This window comes from Hyperolius riggenbachi, chromosome 1 (genome assembly GCF_040937935.1).
Source record: "Hyperolius riggenbachi isolate aHypRig1 chromosome 1, aHypRig1.pri, whole genome shotgun sequence".
Taxonomy (NCBI): domain Eukaryota; kingdom Metazoa; phylum Chordata; class Amphibia; order Anura; family Hyperoliidae; genus Hyperolius; species Hyperolius riggenbachi.
In genome coordinates, this window is record NC_090646.1 from 486,570,779 (window position 1) to 486,585,467 (window position 14,689).

The 14,689-nt window shown below is 43.8% G+C and overlaps 1 protein-coding gene across 1 annotated transcript in view; it reads right to left on the reverse strand.

The window, feature by feature from the left end:
* The window catches only part of JPH4 (junctophilin 4), a 41,281-nt gene extending 27,405 nt beyond the window's left edge, over positions 1–13,876 (reverse strand). Inside the window, exons 1-3 of the mRNA XM_068242136.1 lie at positions 13,216–13,876; positions 11,646–12,400; positions 10,628–11,420 (exon numbers count right to left, since the gene is read on the reverse strand). Of these exons, the coding sequence (XP_068098237.1) occupies positions 10,628–11,420; positions 11,646–12,024 (1,172 nt within the window). The 5' untranslated portion in view covers positions 12,025–12,400; positions 13,216–13,876. The remainder of the gene's footprint in view (positions 1–10,627; positions 11,421–11,645; positions 12,401–13,215) is intronic.
* Positions 13,877–14,689: the final 813 nt, after the last annotated feature.

Sequence of the window (14,689 nt, forward strand, 5' to 3'; positions counted from 1 at the left end):
TGAAGTGCCATCTGGGCCCACTATGCTCCAGGGTCTGTGTCTGAAACAGTGACCAGGTAACCTGGAAATCTGTATTTTGTATCAAAGCACATTGTAGAAAGATCTAAACATATTCAAATGAAATGTCAGTGAGTTGCCATCTTAATATCTAGTTAATGCCAGATTCCTGGCAGTGTTGCTGATGTTTTGGTTTCAGCGGAGTCTGAGTCACGCATGCAGCTAGTAAATGCACTCATATGAGGGGCAGACAGACTATTTAAGGTTGCAAACTAGTACCAAGCAAACACTTCCACACCCCTTTCACTATTGGTTCTCTTTAAAGCTAACCTGAAGTGAAAATAAACTTATGAAATTATTAATTGTATGTGTTTTAAATAAAACATAGAAATGAGTCTCATGTATTAATATTTTCAGTTTAAAGGAAATCTAAAGTCTACTTCAAAAGATGAGTTGACCTTACCTGGAGCTTCTTGCAGTCCCCCTGTGCCTACAACGCTGGTCCAAGCCTCTCCTGTCAGCAGCGGTGACCCCCGCTAAGCTGGGCAGTCGCCGCTGGGCGGCGGCTACTACGCATACGTGGCCCCAAGCCACTTGCACCCTGATCATGCTCCCATGGCCAGAAGCGTTCTGCGCATGCACAGTATGTGAAAATCACTATTACACATGTGCAGAGTGATCCCTACACATGCGCAGTAGCCGCCAGCTGGCGGGGACTGGCCCAGCTTAGCGGTGGTCGCCGCTGCTGGCTGGAGGGACTTAGACCAGTGCCGTGTGCACAGAAAGTCTCCGGGGGGCTGCAAAAAGCCCAAGGTAAGTTAAACTCATTTTTTATTTAGAATTAAAGAGTAACTCCAAAATCAAGTCTATATTTCCATATGTTAAACAACTAAAATGGATGCTAAACAGGCAATGCAAAAGTTCATAATTAATCTGACAATTTTTATTTTAGATGAATATCAATCCCCTTGTCCCAAAGCTCTTACTTGGTACATCAGCTGCAAAAGAGAAATTGCAGTGCATGCCTCCCCACAGGCTGAAGCCAATCCTGATGTCATTTCCTCCCTTACTCCTCTATGGCTTCCCCGGATACTTGAGGGCATCCAGTGGTAGTGCAGAGTTTAGATGGGAACCTCAGCGCCTAGAGCCATGAGTAGGTGAGTCTGTGTGCACTGCCTTTATTCCTCCCTGCTTCGCTCTGTAATGCTGCGGGGAGGAGGGGAAATGCCGAGGGGGATGTGGGGAAGGTGTATTAGATGTGCCAAGTGCTCTAATTTATATTAATTTCTATAGAACATGCTGCCCTCAAATCCAGTCTGGGGACCAAGTCCAGAGGGGATACTGCAGGGAGGACTGGGGATGCAGGGGTTTGCCATAGGGGAGTAAGGGAGGAAATTACATCAGGATTGGCTTCAGCCGGAGACACCCAAGATGTCCACTGCCAGGGAACAGAATTCTCCCAACTTATTATATAAAATTCACTGAAATCAAAATGGAGACAGTGCAATCTGACATCTGTTATGTAAGTAAAGCAGGTATTTATCTACTTACATATGTGTTTTTTTTCCTGGCATAGTTTGGCTATCAGCATGGCTGCTTAAATCCGACCCGGGAGACATCTGGATAGTTGCTATCCAGATATCTCCCAGGAAAGCTGTGCGGGGGGGTCAATCTTACCACAATGACGTCTTCTTCGGGTACATACGCGTCGCCTCCCACCATGCGTTCCAAGCACCGCATGCGCCGGTCACGTGACACAAACACTTCCTCCTTCAACCTGGAAGGAGGAAGTGTTTGTAGTCACGTGACCGGCGCATGCAGCGCTTGGAAGCATGGTGGGAGGCGACGCGTATGGACCCGAAGAAGACGTCATTGTGGTAAGATTGACCCCCCCCGCACAGCTTTCCTGGGAGATATCCGGATAGCAACTATCTAGATGTCTCCCGGGTCGGATTTGAGCAGCCCTAGCTATCAGTTCCTCTTTAAGTCTCCCTTTAAGGACTTCATTGTAAAGCATATCTGAAGTGACATGTATCATGGGCCCTGATTTACAAACCTACTACCAATGACAACAAAGTGCATTTTGCCTAATAAGTGCAACTTGTATTATCTAAGCAAAGCTTGCTCCACCTAGTTAACGCATGTCCTGGTAATTAGGCAACGCGTGCTGCGCTGTCATCAGTAGTAATGATAAAATTGCCATGCACAGCCTGGCCATGGAAATCTTACTGTCAGTTTGTGACTCCGGCCCTTGATGAGATAAATATAGGTACATGTAGTACTAGACCTACGAAAAAATTGTCTGAAGTCCTTGTCTGTTTTCCAGTACAGCAAATGTTAAGAAGCTTGGGTTTTCATCTATGCAAATTAGGTTGTAAAACAGCTTGTCAAATTTAGTTTATTCTTAAAGATAAAGCTATTAAAGTAAAAAATAAAAAATATAACAAATGTTTGATTTACTATTAATACTAAACATAAAATGAATTATCCCATAAGTTTTTTTGCACTCAAGGTTTGCTTTAACTCTTTCCAATCGTATATTGGACTGAGTCCGACATTGGCCTTTTCCAGCATAGGTCCAAATAGAAAAAAGTCTGCCACTGGAGGCAGTGTTGCCATATAAAATACATTACCGTAGCAACGATCACGCTGCTAGAGTACCACAAGTCGTGGTACTTGCTGGCAGAAGTAAAGGTAATATTCCCGTGCGCTGTATGTGCACGGCAATATTACCGCAGTTACGTGCATCAGGCCTCATGTCACATGTTACTTCAGGTAGGATTTAAGTAGTTGGTCAAATTTCATTTTAATCCATTCAAATCAGTCGATATCAACCGCTATTTATTTGTTGTGTTTTAAGTTAACTTTATGTAAATTTATGAAGCTTGAAAACTGACTAATCAAATGCATCTGTTATGGCATTTGATGATTCCATTTTAAGACTGCATACATTTTCATAAACATTTGCATCAGTTATTTGCCTCTCGTTGACCTTCCCCCATCCCCATCGATTCAGCTATGTTAAGTTTTTCAGTTACTATCGCCAACAATGATCATTGGCGATTGTTCTAGATGACAATTTTAGGATTAGTTACTGTACAGACACACTCCTCAGCTTTATGTAGAGAGGAGGGGTGACAACAAGCAGCTGACAAGCAAGCGGCACCTGCAGTGCAAAGAACAACACACAAACAACAGTTAAAGGAACTCTGTCGCGAAAATCTTAAAATGTAAAATATACGGTATGTAAACAGACAATTAAGAAGTATGTTTCTTCCAGAATAAAATGAGCTATAAATTACTTTTCTCCTATGTTGCTGTCACTTACAGTAGGTAGTAGAAATCTGACAGAAGCGACAGGTTTTGGACTAGCCCATCTCCTCATGGGGGGTTCACAGGGATTTCCTTATTTTCAAAAGGCACTTAGTGAATGGCAGTTGCTCTGTCCAACTGCCCAAAAAGTGTACGATGAGCAGGGAGGCTGGTCAGCATCTTTGTATAAATCTTTTTCAGTGAGTGTCTTTATAAAGAATAAAGGCCATGCTGAGAATCCTCTATGGAGAGATGGACTAGCCCAAAATCTGTCGGTAATGTCAGATTTCTACTACCTACTGTAATTGACAGCAACATAAGAGAGAAGTAATTTATGGCTCATTTTACTCAGGAAGAAACATACTTCTTATTTGTATGAGTTTTAAATTTTAAGATTTTCGCGACCATTCCTCTTTAAGGAACTGTTATGACAGACTGCTAAACAACGTCATGGCACAGCTATACTGACACTGGATTTTCACACAAGACTATCATGATAGCCATCTAGTGCAGTGGTGTAACTAAGGAGCTTGGGGCCCGGTTCGAGTTTTACATGGGGCCCCAAGCATGCTATTGATATGGAGCCCCAAAATCTACCATAGGCAGCTGCAGTGTTTAGAGAGGTGTATTTAGAGTAAGGTAACAATTTGTTGAAGATTACCACTATGCAGTGCACATGTAGAGATGTTCATTACCATTATAGCACCAATAAAAAGCTAATAAGCAAAATGAAGGAGTTAGTGGGCCCCTCTGGTCCAGGGCCCTGTTGCGATCGTAACCTCTGCAACCCCTATTACTACGCCACTGCTCTAGTGGTGGAAATCTAGGATGTCTATCTACTTGGCAGTGGCTGGATAGTGTAATGGTTAAGGGCTCTGCCTCTGACACAGGAGACCTGGGTTCAAATCTCGGCTCTGCCTGTTCAGTAAGCCAGCACCTATTCAGTAAGGAGTTTCTTGGGCAAGTCTCCTTAACACTGCTACTGCCTACTGAGTGCGCTCTAGTGGCTGCCTCGCAAGCGCTTTGAGTCCGACAGGAGAAAGGCGCTATACAAATACTGCCATTATTACTTCTATTCAGTTCCTCAGAATTGCCAGGAAGTGATCAGTGAGATTACAGCTTTACGCATTATTTCTTCTATTTTGTTAAAGAGAGAGAAGGCTCTGGGTCCTATAGAACCTTCCCTCTCCTCTCTCGGTGCCCTTGTTGTAGCGGCAGCTGCTTCGTTTGAATCCCCCACCGCAGGGGGATTTCAGAAGTCTTCGGGAGCCGAAAGCTCCTGTAGATAGTCGGCTCCATACTGCGCTAGCGCGAGTGCGTGAGAGAGTGCGTGCGCAGTATGGAGCAGCCCATCTTCGTGAGCGCTCAGACTCCCAAAGACTTCCAAAGCCTCCCTTCGGCAGTGGACACAGCAGTATTTGACCAAATTGGTTGAATACTGCTATGGGGGATCCTGCGCTGCAACAGGGACTGGGAGAGGAGCGGGAAGGCTCTATAGGACCCAGAGCCTTCCCTCTTCTTAGGTAAGTATCTGATTTTTTTTTTTAAACCGTCCTCATTGACTTTAATGTTTTTATTTTTGGAGCAGTCAGTCTGACTAACTGAACTAGCCAATATTAAAGCACAACTGTAATGCGAGGGATATGGAGGTTACCATACTTATTTCCTTTTAAACAATACCAGTTGCCTGGCAGCCCTGCTGATCTATTTGGCTGCAGTTTAGTCTGAATCACATGCCTGAAACAAGCATGCAGCTAATCTTGTCAGATCTGACAATAATGTCAGAAACACCTGATATGCTGCATGCTTGTTCAGGGTCTATGGCTAAATGTATTAGAGGCAGAGGCTCAGCAGGATAGCCAGATAACTGGTATTGTTTAAAAGGAAATAAATATGGCAGCCTCCATATCCCTCTCCTTACAGTTGTCCTTTAATGCATGTAGCCAATCTTGGAATAAGAGGAGTTAAACTGCTAAGAAAAATGATCTATTTCTCCAACATGACATCTCCAACAGAAGCGATCATGTAGGACAAACCAGGAAGTGGAAATGACACAATATGAGGTGGACAAAACCAAATAATGCATGATTAGGTGTGACTTTTTGTACCAGTTTTATCCTACACAGGAAATGGAAGCGACAGATAATTACTACATGATTTAGCCAATACAAAAAGTCATGAAGCAGAAAAGTCCTAAATCTTTTTAAAGGACCATGTTCACATACTGTTAGGTTATTGGGGACAAGACTGAAAGAAATTTTGTCCCGTTCTAATTAGTGCTCCCCAACATGCATTGCATCTCCACATATTGCTAATTCCCCACCCAAAAACCCAGTCATATCGCCACCAACTTGCTCCATATCCATAAATAATGCATCTCCAATGTGCTCACCTTTCCCCTCCAGTCACTTAAACAAACTGTTTGCTGGTGTCTGTACAGTTGTGGTGCAAGCAGAATGACAGATGTTCCACATGACAGGCAGTATCACACGCAGAACGCACAGCTGAGTAAAAGCCCACCTTCCAGTGGTGTTGCTAGGGCCTGGGGCATGTACCAAACAGCTTTGAGTAAAATTCTACTCATTTAACTCAGGTCTCAGGAGATTAAGTGTGTAAACGTTCAATGTATAATCTTCTTCAGACTACCATCTTCAAGAGTTGGGAAGAATATTTAACATCACAAGGTTACTCTTTAGTCTTCTGATTAGCAGTACTACTGGCCAAATGGAACAGGAATTGGAGGGTGACGTCACAGGTATTGCTTAAGCCTTTGCGTGATTTCAACATTTCTTTCCCTTTCAATCCGGAGCCAAAACTAACAGTAAGATAAAATGTCTCTTAATTGTACCCTTAGCAGTAGTACTGCATGTATTCTGGAATATTGTTGCCATTAGGATTGTCCAGAAACACTCACCTTTTCCAAATGAGTATTATCTGCACAGGGCAGGAGCTAGTATCATCCACAAGGCAACCTAGGCCGTTGCCTGGCCCTCAGTGGGTGTCAAGGGGCCCATCTGCCATCTTCCCTTTTTTCACCTCATATTACCAAAAGGACCATAAGTGGGAGCCACCGCTACTACCTTGCCTAGGACCCCATTACATCTTAATCTGTCTGTTACTTATTTTCAACACCTGTACATATCCATTGAAAAGCAGTTAACTAGGACACTACGCTCCTCTCCTTCCTGTTTCTGTATGAAACACTGTGGAATGGATGTATTTTCACACAAAAAAAATAGAAACAAAGTAGTCATGTTTACAATTAAACTCCCCCTGAACATGGGTGAAATCTGTTAAATAACGCCCATAGTGGGCTAGATTTCCTTCACAGAAGCCTTTACAGAAGTGGCCTGGCTCTGCTTGTACCCATCAGGGTCCCCCCTCCCCCTTCTCGGTTGCTCCCGTGCCCCACAGAAGTTCCTCCGTGCATTGCAAAGTTATTGTGAAGGGCACAGGTCCAAGTTACTAACTGCGCCTGCGCAATGAAAGAAAGCTCTTGTGAATGAGCGCTTGTGTAAATCGGAATTTGCCCCACGTAGTTCTGATTCACCCGCTGTTGCAAGAGGGAGCTTCCCAGATTTTCATATTCGACTGGAGGAATATGAAAATGAGCAGAGACTGGGAATGGAGGGGCCCAGGTGGCAATGAGCAGAGCCAGGCCACTTCTGCAATGGTAATCTTGCTCACCATGGGCTTTATTTAACGATTTGACTTGGTTCAGGGATACAATAAGGTCCATACACACCTGTAACTTAGATCAAAATTGTTTAGGACTCTTATCAAGTGTGTATCGGCACTCTTTGAATGCTCATACTGTAAGTGATCACACATGCTGAAAAACCAAGCCTGACATTCCTATACATCACCACAGGCACCATTGGCTCGGAGAGACCCAAACAGAGTTAATTTTATACAGCCATTATTGTAAATGTTTATGGGGGCCTTAGTTCATACTTACATAGAGCCAAACTAAAAGCATGCACTTTTTCTCAAAAAAGTAGAAATTCTAACACAATTGTCTCAACATTATCTCCGTCTGCTAGTCTCTCAGACTCATACATAAAGGATGAGTTAGACAGGTGACTACAGATGGAGTTTGGGGAATGATAAGGCCCAGCACATGCCTTCAAATACAACTAAGGTTGCCTATGATTGTTTTGGGTGACCAGTTCCCAAACAACAAGCTTCTGGGCTCTCTGCCAAGCTATCTGTCCTGTCCTATAGAGAGGGGAGGGGGGAGGACTGCAATGAGCAAGTTGCAATGGTAAATAACAATAGGAGTCAGACATGGTTTTTCAGCACTAACAACATCAGGAAACACCTGCACACACCCTGGCAGGTGCCTGAAATGAGCATGAGTCACTGCTGTAGGTGGAGTAAACTGAAGGGTTGTATAAACCCTGAAACTTGTCAAGATGGTAAATTTCGAATGACAAAAATGCAAATGCCATTCCTGTTTTTTTATTGCACTACACCAGTGGTCCCCAAACTTTTTTGCTCAAGGACAAGGTCAACATACTTCAGACTGCTGGGGGGCCGGAACATACATAAAATGATGTTGAAAAACATTACATTAAATCAAGGTACTGATTCCCCACCAATCATACCCAGATGAGAACTCCCAGCAGCAGCTATTCAGTCATGCAGCGCCCGGAGAACGTCTTTGGGCACCAGACAGTGAAGCATACTGTGGTGACAACCTGTCGTCCAAATGGACAGCAGTGTCACCTAATGCAGAATTGGCTTGGACGCCAGTGAATGACTGCTCGCTGGCTCCTAAAGTATGTGGATGGGTGGTGCCAGCACTGCTATTCTATATGCGGACCGCTGATATTTAATTGTGCAGTGGGCCGCAACTGTAAGTTATACATTATGTGTTTGGGGGCCAGTGAAAAAGCCTTGGAGGGCCTTAGTTTGAGGACCACTGCACTAAAGCGTCATGCAGGTTGACCTTAAGTACCCCTGAACTGAGAGGGATATGGAGGAGCCCATATTTATTACCTTTTAAAATGGAACTAAACTCAGAACTTCCTTTCTGCTCTAAAAGATTAGCCACAGGATGATAACCTTTATAGAAAAAAAAAATCTGTATTACAATGTATGGAAATGCTAAAAAAAACAAAAAACTTAAGTTTTACTTTGTTTCACTTTTGAAGGAAGCACTGAAAGGGTTAAGCCTCAGTGTTTACCGTATGGACAGCTGCCTAGCCAGAGCTCTCCAACAGTCTATTCACAGTTGCTGAAAAGACCTAAATGATCTGCCTAAACAAACACAGAGACGTGCTTTTATTTAGCAACTATATGTGGAATAAAAACTCTTCATTGTGTGCTGTGCAAGAGTTCGGGTCTGCTTTAAACAATAGTTGCCTGGCAGTCCCGTTGATCTCTCTGGCTGCAGTAGTGTCTGAATCAAACCTGAAACAACTATGCAGCTATTACAGTCAGACTCCAGTCAAACACCTGATCTCCATGCTTGTTCAGGGTCTATGATTATTACTAAGTATTGGAGGCAAAGGATAAGCAGGTCAGCCAGGCAATTTGCATTGTCCAAAAGGAAATTCTGTATTTTTTGGTCTATAAGACTCACTTTTTCTCCCCCAAAAGTGGGGGGAAAAAGTCACTGCGTCTTATAGTCCAAATACAGATTGTTCCTAACTTGTAAACGCAGCGGGATAAACGGAGGACACATGGGGACACAAAGGGGCATAGAGGAGGACAGAGGCAGAAACATGGGGGACACAGGAGGACACAAGGGGGACAGAGAGACACTGGGAGACACAAGAGGTACAAAGGGGGCATAATCCACAAGATGCCCCTTCACTATAGATGCACCAGGTTTAGTATATATATTTTTTCCCCTGGTTATTTTCCTTTAAACCTAGGTGAGTCTTATGGTCTGGGGCGTCTTATAGTCTGAAAAATACGGTAAGTATGGCAGCCTCCATACCCCTCTTAGTTAAAGGGAGCCCAAGGTGAGAGGGATATGGAGGCTGCCATATTTATTTCATTTTAAACCAACGCCAGTTGCCTGGCAGTCCTCCTTATCCTGTGTTTCTAATACTTTTAGCCATAGTCCCTGAACAAGCATGCAGCAGACCAGGTACTCTGACTCAGTTGGTTTTGCTGGAGTAGCCATATGCTTGTTCAAGGGTTTTGACTCAGACACTACTTATGCCAGAAGATCAACAGGGCTGCCAGGAAACTAGCATTGTTTACAAGAAAATAAATATGGCAGCCTCCATATCCCTCTCACTTCAGGTTCCCTTTGTGGTGAGCTTTAAATCTGCATGAAGCTACAATGGGGCAACTTCCAGGTCGGCAAGGTCTGTCACTACGTAGTCATGATGTCATGTGCAGAGCACTGGAGATGCGCGACCAAGGACCTCGCCTACCCGGAAGTAGCCCCAAGGTAGCTACATGGGGAACTGTTTGCCAGCCAACAGTTCGTGACTGGGTGGTTAACACTCTGGTTTTGCCACCACTAGAGACTCTGGCCTGAATCTCAGTCACATGGAGTTTGTATGTTCTCCCTGGATTTCCTCCAGGTTTATTACCCTCCTTTCACCAACCCAAGATCATACAGATAGGTTAATTCACTTCTCTTTCAAAAGCATACCTAGACTGCACTAGGGCAATATGCTGGATACACACGGTGCGTTCCCGCACTCGATGCACACGTTGATTCGCGTCAACTCGATTATTTCCGACATGTCCGATTCGCGTTTCGATGGATCGTTAGGTAGATTTGGCATACTTTACATGTAAATCGACTTAACAATTATCGAAATGTGCTCAGAAATGCTCGGAAATAATCGAGTCGACGCAAATCGACGGGCGCATCGAGTGCGGGAACGCACCGTGTGTATCCAGAATAAGAATGGGAGTGCCCTCTCCAATTTGTTCCAGCACTAGATTGGGAGACCTTCTGAGGAATGGTTAGTGGTAAGAATTGTCCACTGTGCTTGTGTAAAATGTGTCAGTGCTCTATAAATACATGACAATAATAATCTTGTACAAACATTCTACAAAGTCAACTTCTCTCACTGAAGCTATATTTTTCATAGGCCGGCAATGCATGAATTTGATAGATAACAGTGTTTCAAAAGGTACACTTATCTCCATTGGTTTACAAATGGCTATTAATCATATATAACTCCCAATAACATTTCCTATTTTCTGACAATATGCACATCTGAATGTAGACAATATAAATCATTAAACCTAAACAGCAGTATGAAATGTTTATGAGACCATAAAATATAGCTACGGCAAGGAACTGGAGACTGCACTGAAAGTAAGCACTTTTGGCTGCTCTTACCTGGCGATGGCCATCTCTTGTTTTTGTCTGGCAGTTGCTTCTGCTCTTCTTGCAAACTCTACTGCTCTCTCCACCTTCTCCCGCCCTTTACCCCTGCGTAGTGGGAACAGACTCTTCACTTTCCCACTGGCCAGCATATTCATCTTGTACTTGCCTTCTTCTCGAGAGCCATCAGGATAGGTTGTCCTACCATAACCATGCCGTCGGTTTCTCAGCCATTCTCCTTCATAGCTAAGCCCATTTGATCTACGGCTCACTCCGTGTCCACTGCGACGATCGCCCTTCCACTCACCAGCATAAGTCTCTGTTTCCCAAGCAGCAATTGGTAGCTCAGACTCAGTTTCTGCTACACTAGCACTCGATCCATCTTGACTGGCGCTAGATCCCAGAGAACCACCAGCCCCTCGATTTTCACTTCTCATAGAACTGCGTTGACTGTCCCTGCCACCAGTGGGTGATTTAGTATCTGATCCACGGTGTAGTCTAAAACCACTGAGTATAAGTGAACGTGGGAAGAAGAAACCTCGTTTTTTGGGCTTGCCACTACTGCCAGGTCCTGCGGGCTCTGAGCCAACTCCTCGGACTTTCAAGACAAAACCCCCTCGAGATCCAGAAGCAGGGCTTCCTGGGAGAAGAACGGGTGGTGTATCACTTTGCGGATCAGGAGACTGAGGCAAAGAACTGAGGGTTGGTGTTCGGGGTGAACGAAGGAGTGCAGCTTGGTGATATGGGACACTCTGACGTACCCCATATCCATGCCGTTTACCGGACTGCCACTGGCCTTGATATGTACCTGCAGAGATGGAATGGGATGAGGGCAGTGTGGATAAACATGGAGTGTACATATGAAGAAAAAGATAAGGAGGACTGTCACTACACTGATGCACTATACAAACTGAAATAACAATAAAAAACCTGTTATATTTTTCACTAAACGTCTCATTTCATTGTATAAACCATCCTACAAGGTATAAAATCATTATTATTATTATAACTATTTTATAATGTGGCATCTCACCTCCATCTGAATATGTCTCCATACCATAACCATCCTGTTGTCCATCTGTCCAGAGGCCCTCATAACGTGCTCCAGAGAGACTCTCCCTCACACCAAGCCTTCCCTTTAAGCCATGTGTCCACTCGCCCCGGTACAGCCAACGTCCTTTGTGTTCCTCTCCCAGGCCATTCTTCTTGCCTTGATCCCAGTACCCACGATAAGTGTTTCCACTGGGCCAGGTGTAAACTCCCAGAGACTCAAACCCATGGCTCCAAAGTCCACTATATTCACCTTGCCTGGTTGGGCCTTTGCATACACCATATCCATGTGCTCGGCCGTCCTGCCAGTCTCCCATATAACACCCGCCATCTGAAAATCCAAATGTCCCTCCGCTGAACATGCAAGAGCCGGTCTCACATCGATTTTTTCCAAGCCCCAGTTTGCCTCCTTGATTACCTGCTCCACATACAAAACATTTTGTGCAGTCCACTAGAATACTCAGCTTTAAGACACAGCAAGTGCAATAAAAAAAAATTCAGGAAACCAAAAACATTATAGTCTTCAGTTAATATTTTGCTTTGCTAAAGAGGATCGATGGCCTGACACTTTCCCGTGTCAGACTGAAGCCTTCACAGCAGTTCTTGCAAGTATTTTTATAAAACTTTGTTATTTCATGCAATGTGTCCTTATAAATGTCAACATGTGACTCAGACTGAAGATCTATAATGCAACTAGACTTCAAGTCTGTCAGTTTGTACACGGCTTGCCAGATTCACCTGGGAAGAGAAAACATGACAGTTACAACAAATACAATGTGCAGTTCAGTGACTTTACACAAGCCGTCCCCAATGTAGTTAACAGATTTAGTCACTGAAGGGAGCCATTCGGTCCAGCCACTTATTTCCATTATGTTACAACCATTTGTGCTGTGCTTGCACATTTATATATGCCACATAAATGGCACAAAAATGAATACGGTATTTACAGGTTGAGATGCTTGCCAGAGCCCTCAGCCTATAGATTTGTAACAACACACACATTGCAAAAAAACAGCTTATGGCGCATATAGTAAAAATGATAGAGTGGAGAAAAATTTAAATTACAATCAACACCTGCAAATGAACATAGCAACATCAATAAACACCTCGGGAGAAATAATAAAAACAAAACAAAACAAGAAAAGCCCTGTACTTACATAAATCACAATGCAAAGACATAATTTTAGCTTTGTGGGGTTGTATATATCCAAAACATGTCATATAATAACTATACATCTTGCCATAAATATATGTAGGCCAACCACATGCACAGAATACAGCATCTGTTTTTGGATGAACATGTACTAAACCATACAGGAAAGGGAATGCATGTTTCTGTACCCGGCCATTGATATATCCCTCATCCCTGTACACACTGAAGCTGACGTACAACTGTACAAACGCACAGGGGGCTCAGTGGTCGGCATGAGACCCGGGGTCTATGTTCACCCCGCTATAGACAGCTAAAAGCCCACTGTAGAAGAGGTAAACAAAACCCTCAAATGCATATGCTGTGTAATGATATCTATAGACAAGAATATCTCTTTACTCACCTCGCAGTGCCACAGATGCAGGTTTGAGACGGCTGCTGGGGGTGGAGGATAGAAAGAGGAGGAGGAGGAGGAGTGTTAGAAGTGGAGAGGCTTCTACCAGGCTGGAGATGTGTATGGAGAGGGCGGTGGGGTGGAAGGTCTGAGTGCTGATGCCAGGCTTCTGAACACGGAGGCTTTTTGGGTGGAGGTGCCAGCGCAGGGCTTACAGAGCCAATCAGGGGTCTGACGGATGAGCATTCTGATTATTATGAGGGTGCCCATGAGGGAGGGACTGAGGTGCTATGGGTTGGCGAGGAAGACTGCTGTGGGTGGAGGACGGATGAATGCTTCGGGGGTCTGTAGAGAATCAGCGGGGGCGCCATGCTTGGTAAACGGGCACTATTCAGGGATTCACGGAGCTGCAGCTTGTGTCTTGTATAAACGCTGAACTAGACAGATGGATATCACAGGGGGGAGGGAGTGGGCAGGGAGAAGACAGCCAACTTTACAATCATGCTTGATGTTTGCACTTGGTGATACAAATAATAGTATTTATAATGTATAATCTACAACAATGGTAAATTCATATATGTGTGACTATCATGGTAAATTCATGTATTTGATGTTACAAAGATAGATTCAGGTTTTTTTTTTTTATTGGAAATGTATTATCTGCGTAGTTACACAGCTACAGTGTGTACATCCAGGCACTGTGCTGTATACAGATCTGCTCATTAGCACACAGTCTTCCTTATTCTCCCTAGCAACATGCTGCAGCTGGGCCATGACTACCGTGGCCATGGCAGCAGAAGGAAGGGAGAGAGCGAGCGAGAGGGAGGGGGCTCCATGGAAACAGTTGCCTTGGTGAAGAGGGTTGCAGCATCCTCGGCTATCCTGTTACACGCACTCTGGCAGGCATAAGCACGAAGAGAGCGACACAGTCTCTAAAATTATCAGCCAAGCCATGTAGAGATCACACCTTATTTTAAATTATTTTTCTTAAAGGTGCTTGACATGTCACATAAATTGTAACATTTTTTTTTTGTTATACTTTCTTGCAAGAACTACCGGTAAGTGATGTTCGTAGTCATGGATCAACACGATGGTATGAAATAAAATAGCTGGTGTGGATAAAAAAAAAAAAGTTTCAGTCTGCTTACTCAGAACCCTCCCATGTGCTGTTAGCACAGTCAGCTTTTTTCACATCCAAGTGAAGTGAGAGGATAATATCTACATATGTGGTTGATTTATTACAGTATAAAGATTACAAGCAATGCAACAAACATGCTAGATTTTGTTCAATTGTCTATTAGGTAAAAAAGGGTTGCAACCATCACCTAAAGGCACCCATTAACTGTGCGTTTATTAGCAATGTTCATATTTTCAATAAGATCATTCAGATTAAAAGAAAAAATGTTATTCAAGCCATCCACAGCACTAAAAGAATCTTTAGGGCTCATTTCCACTAGCGATAGAATGCACACATATTGGGTTT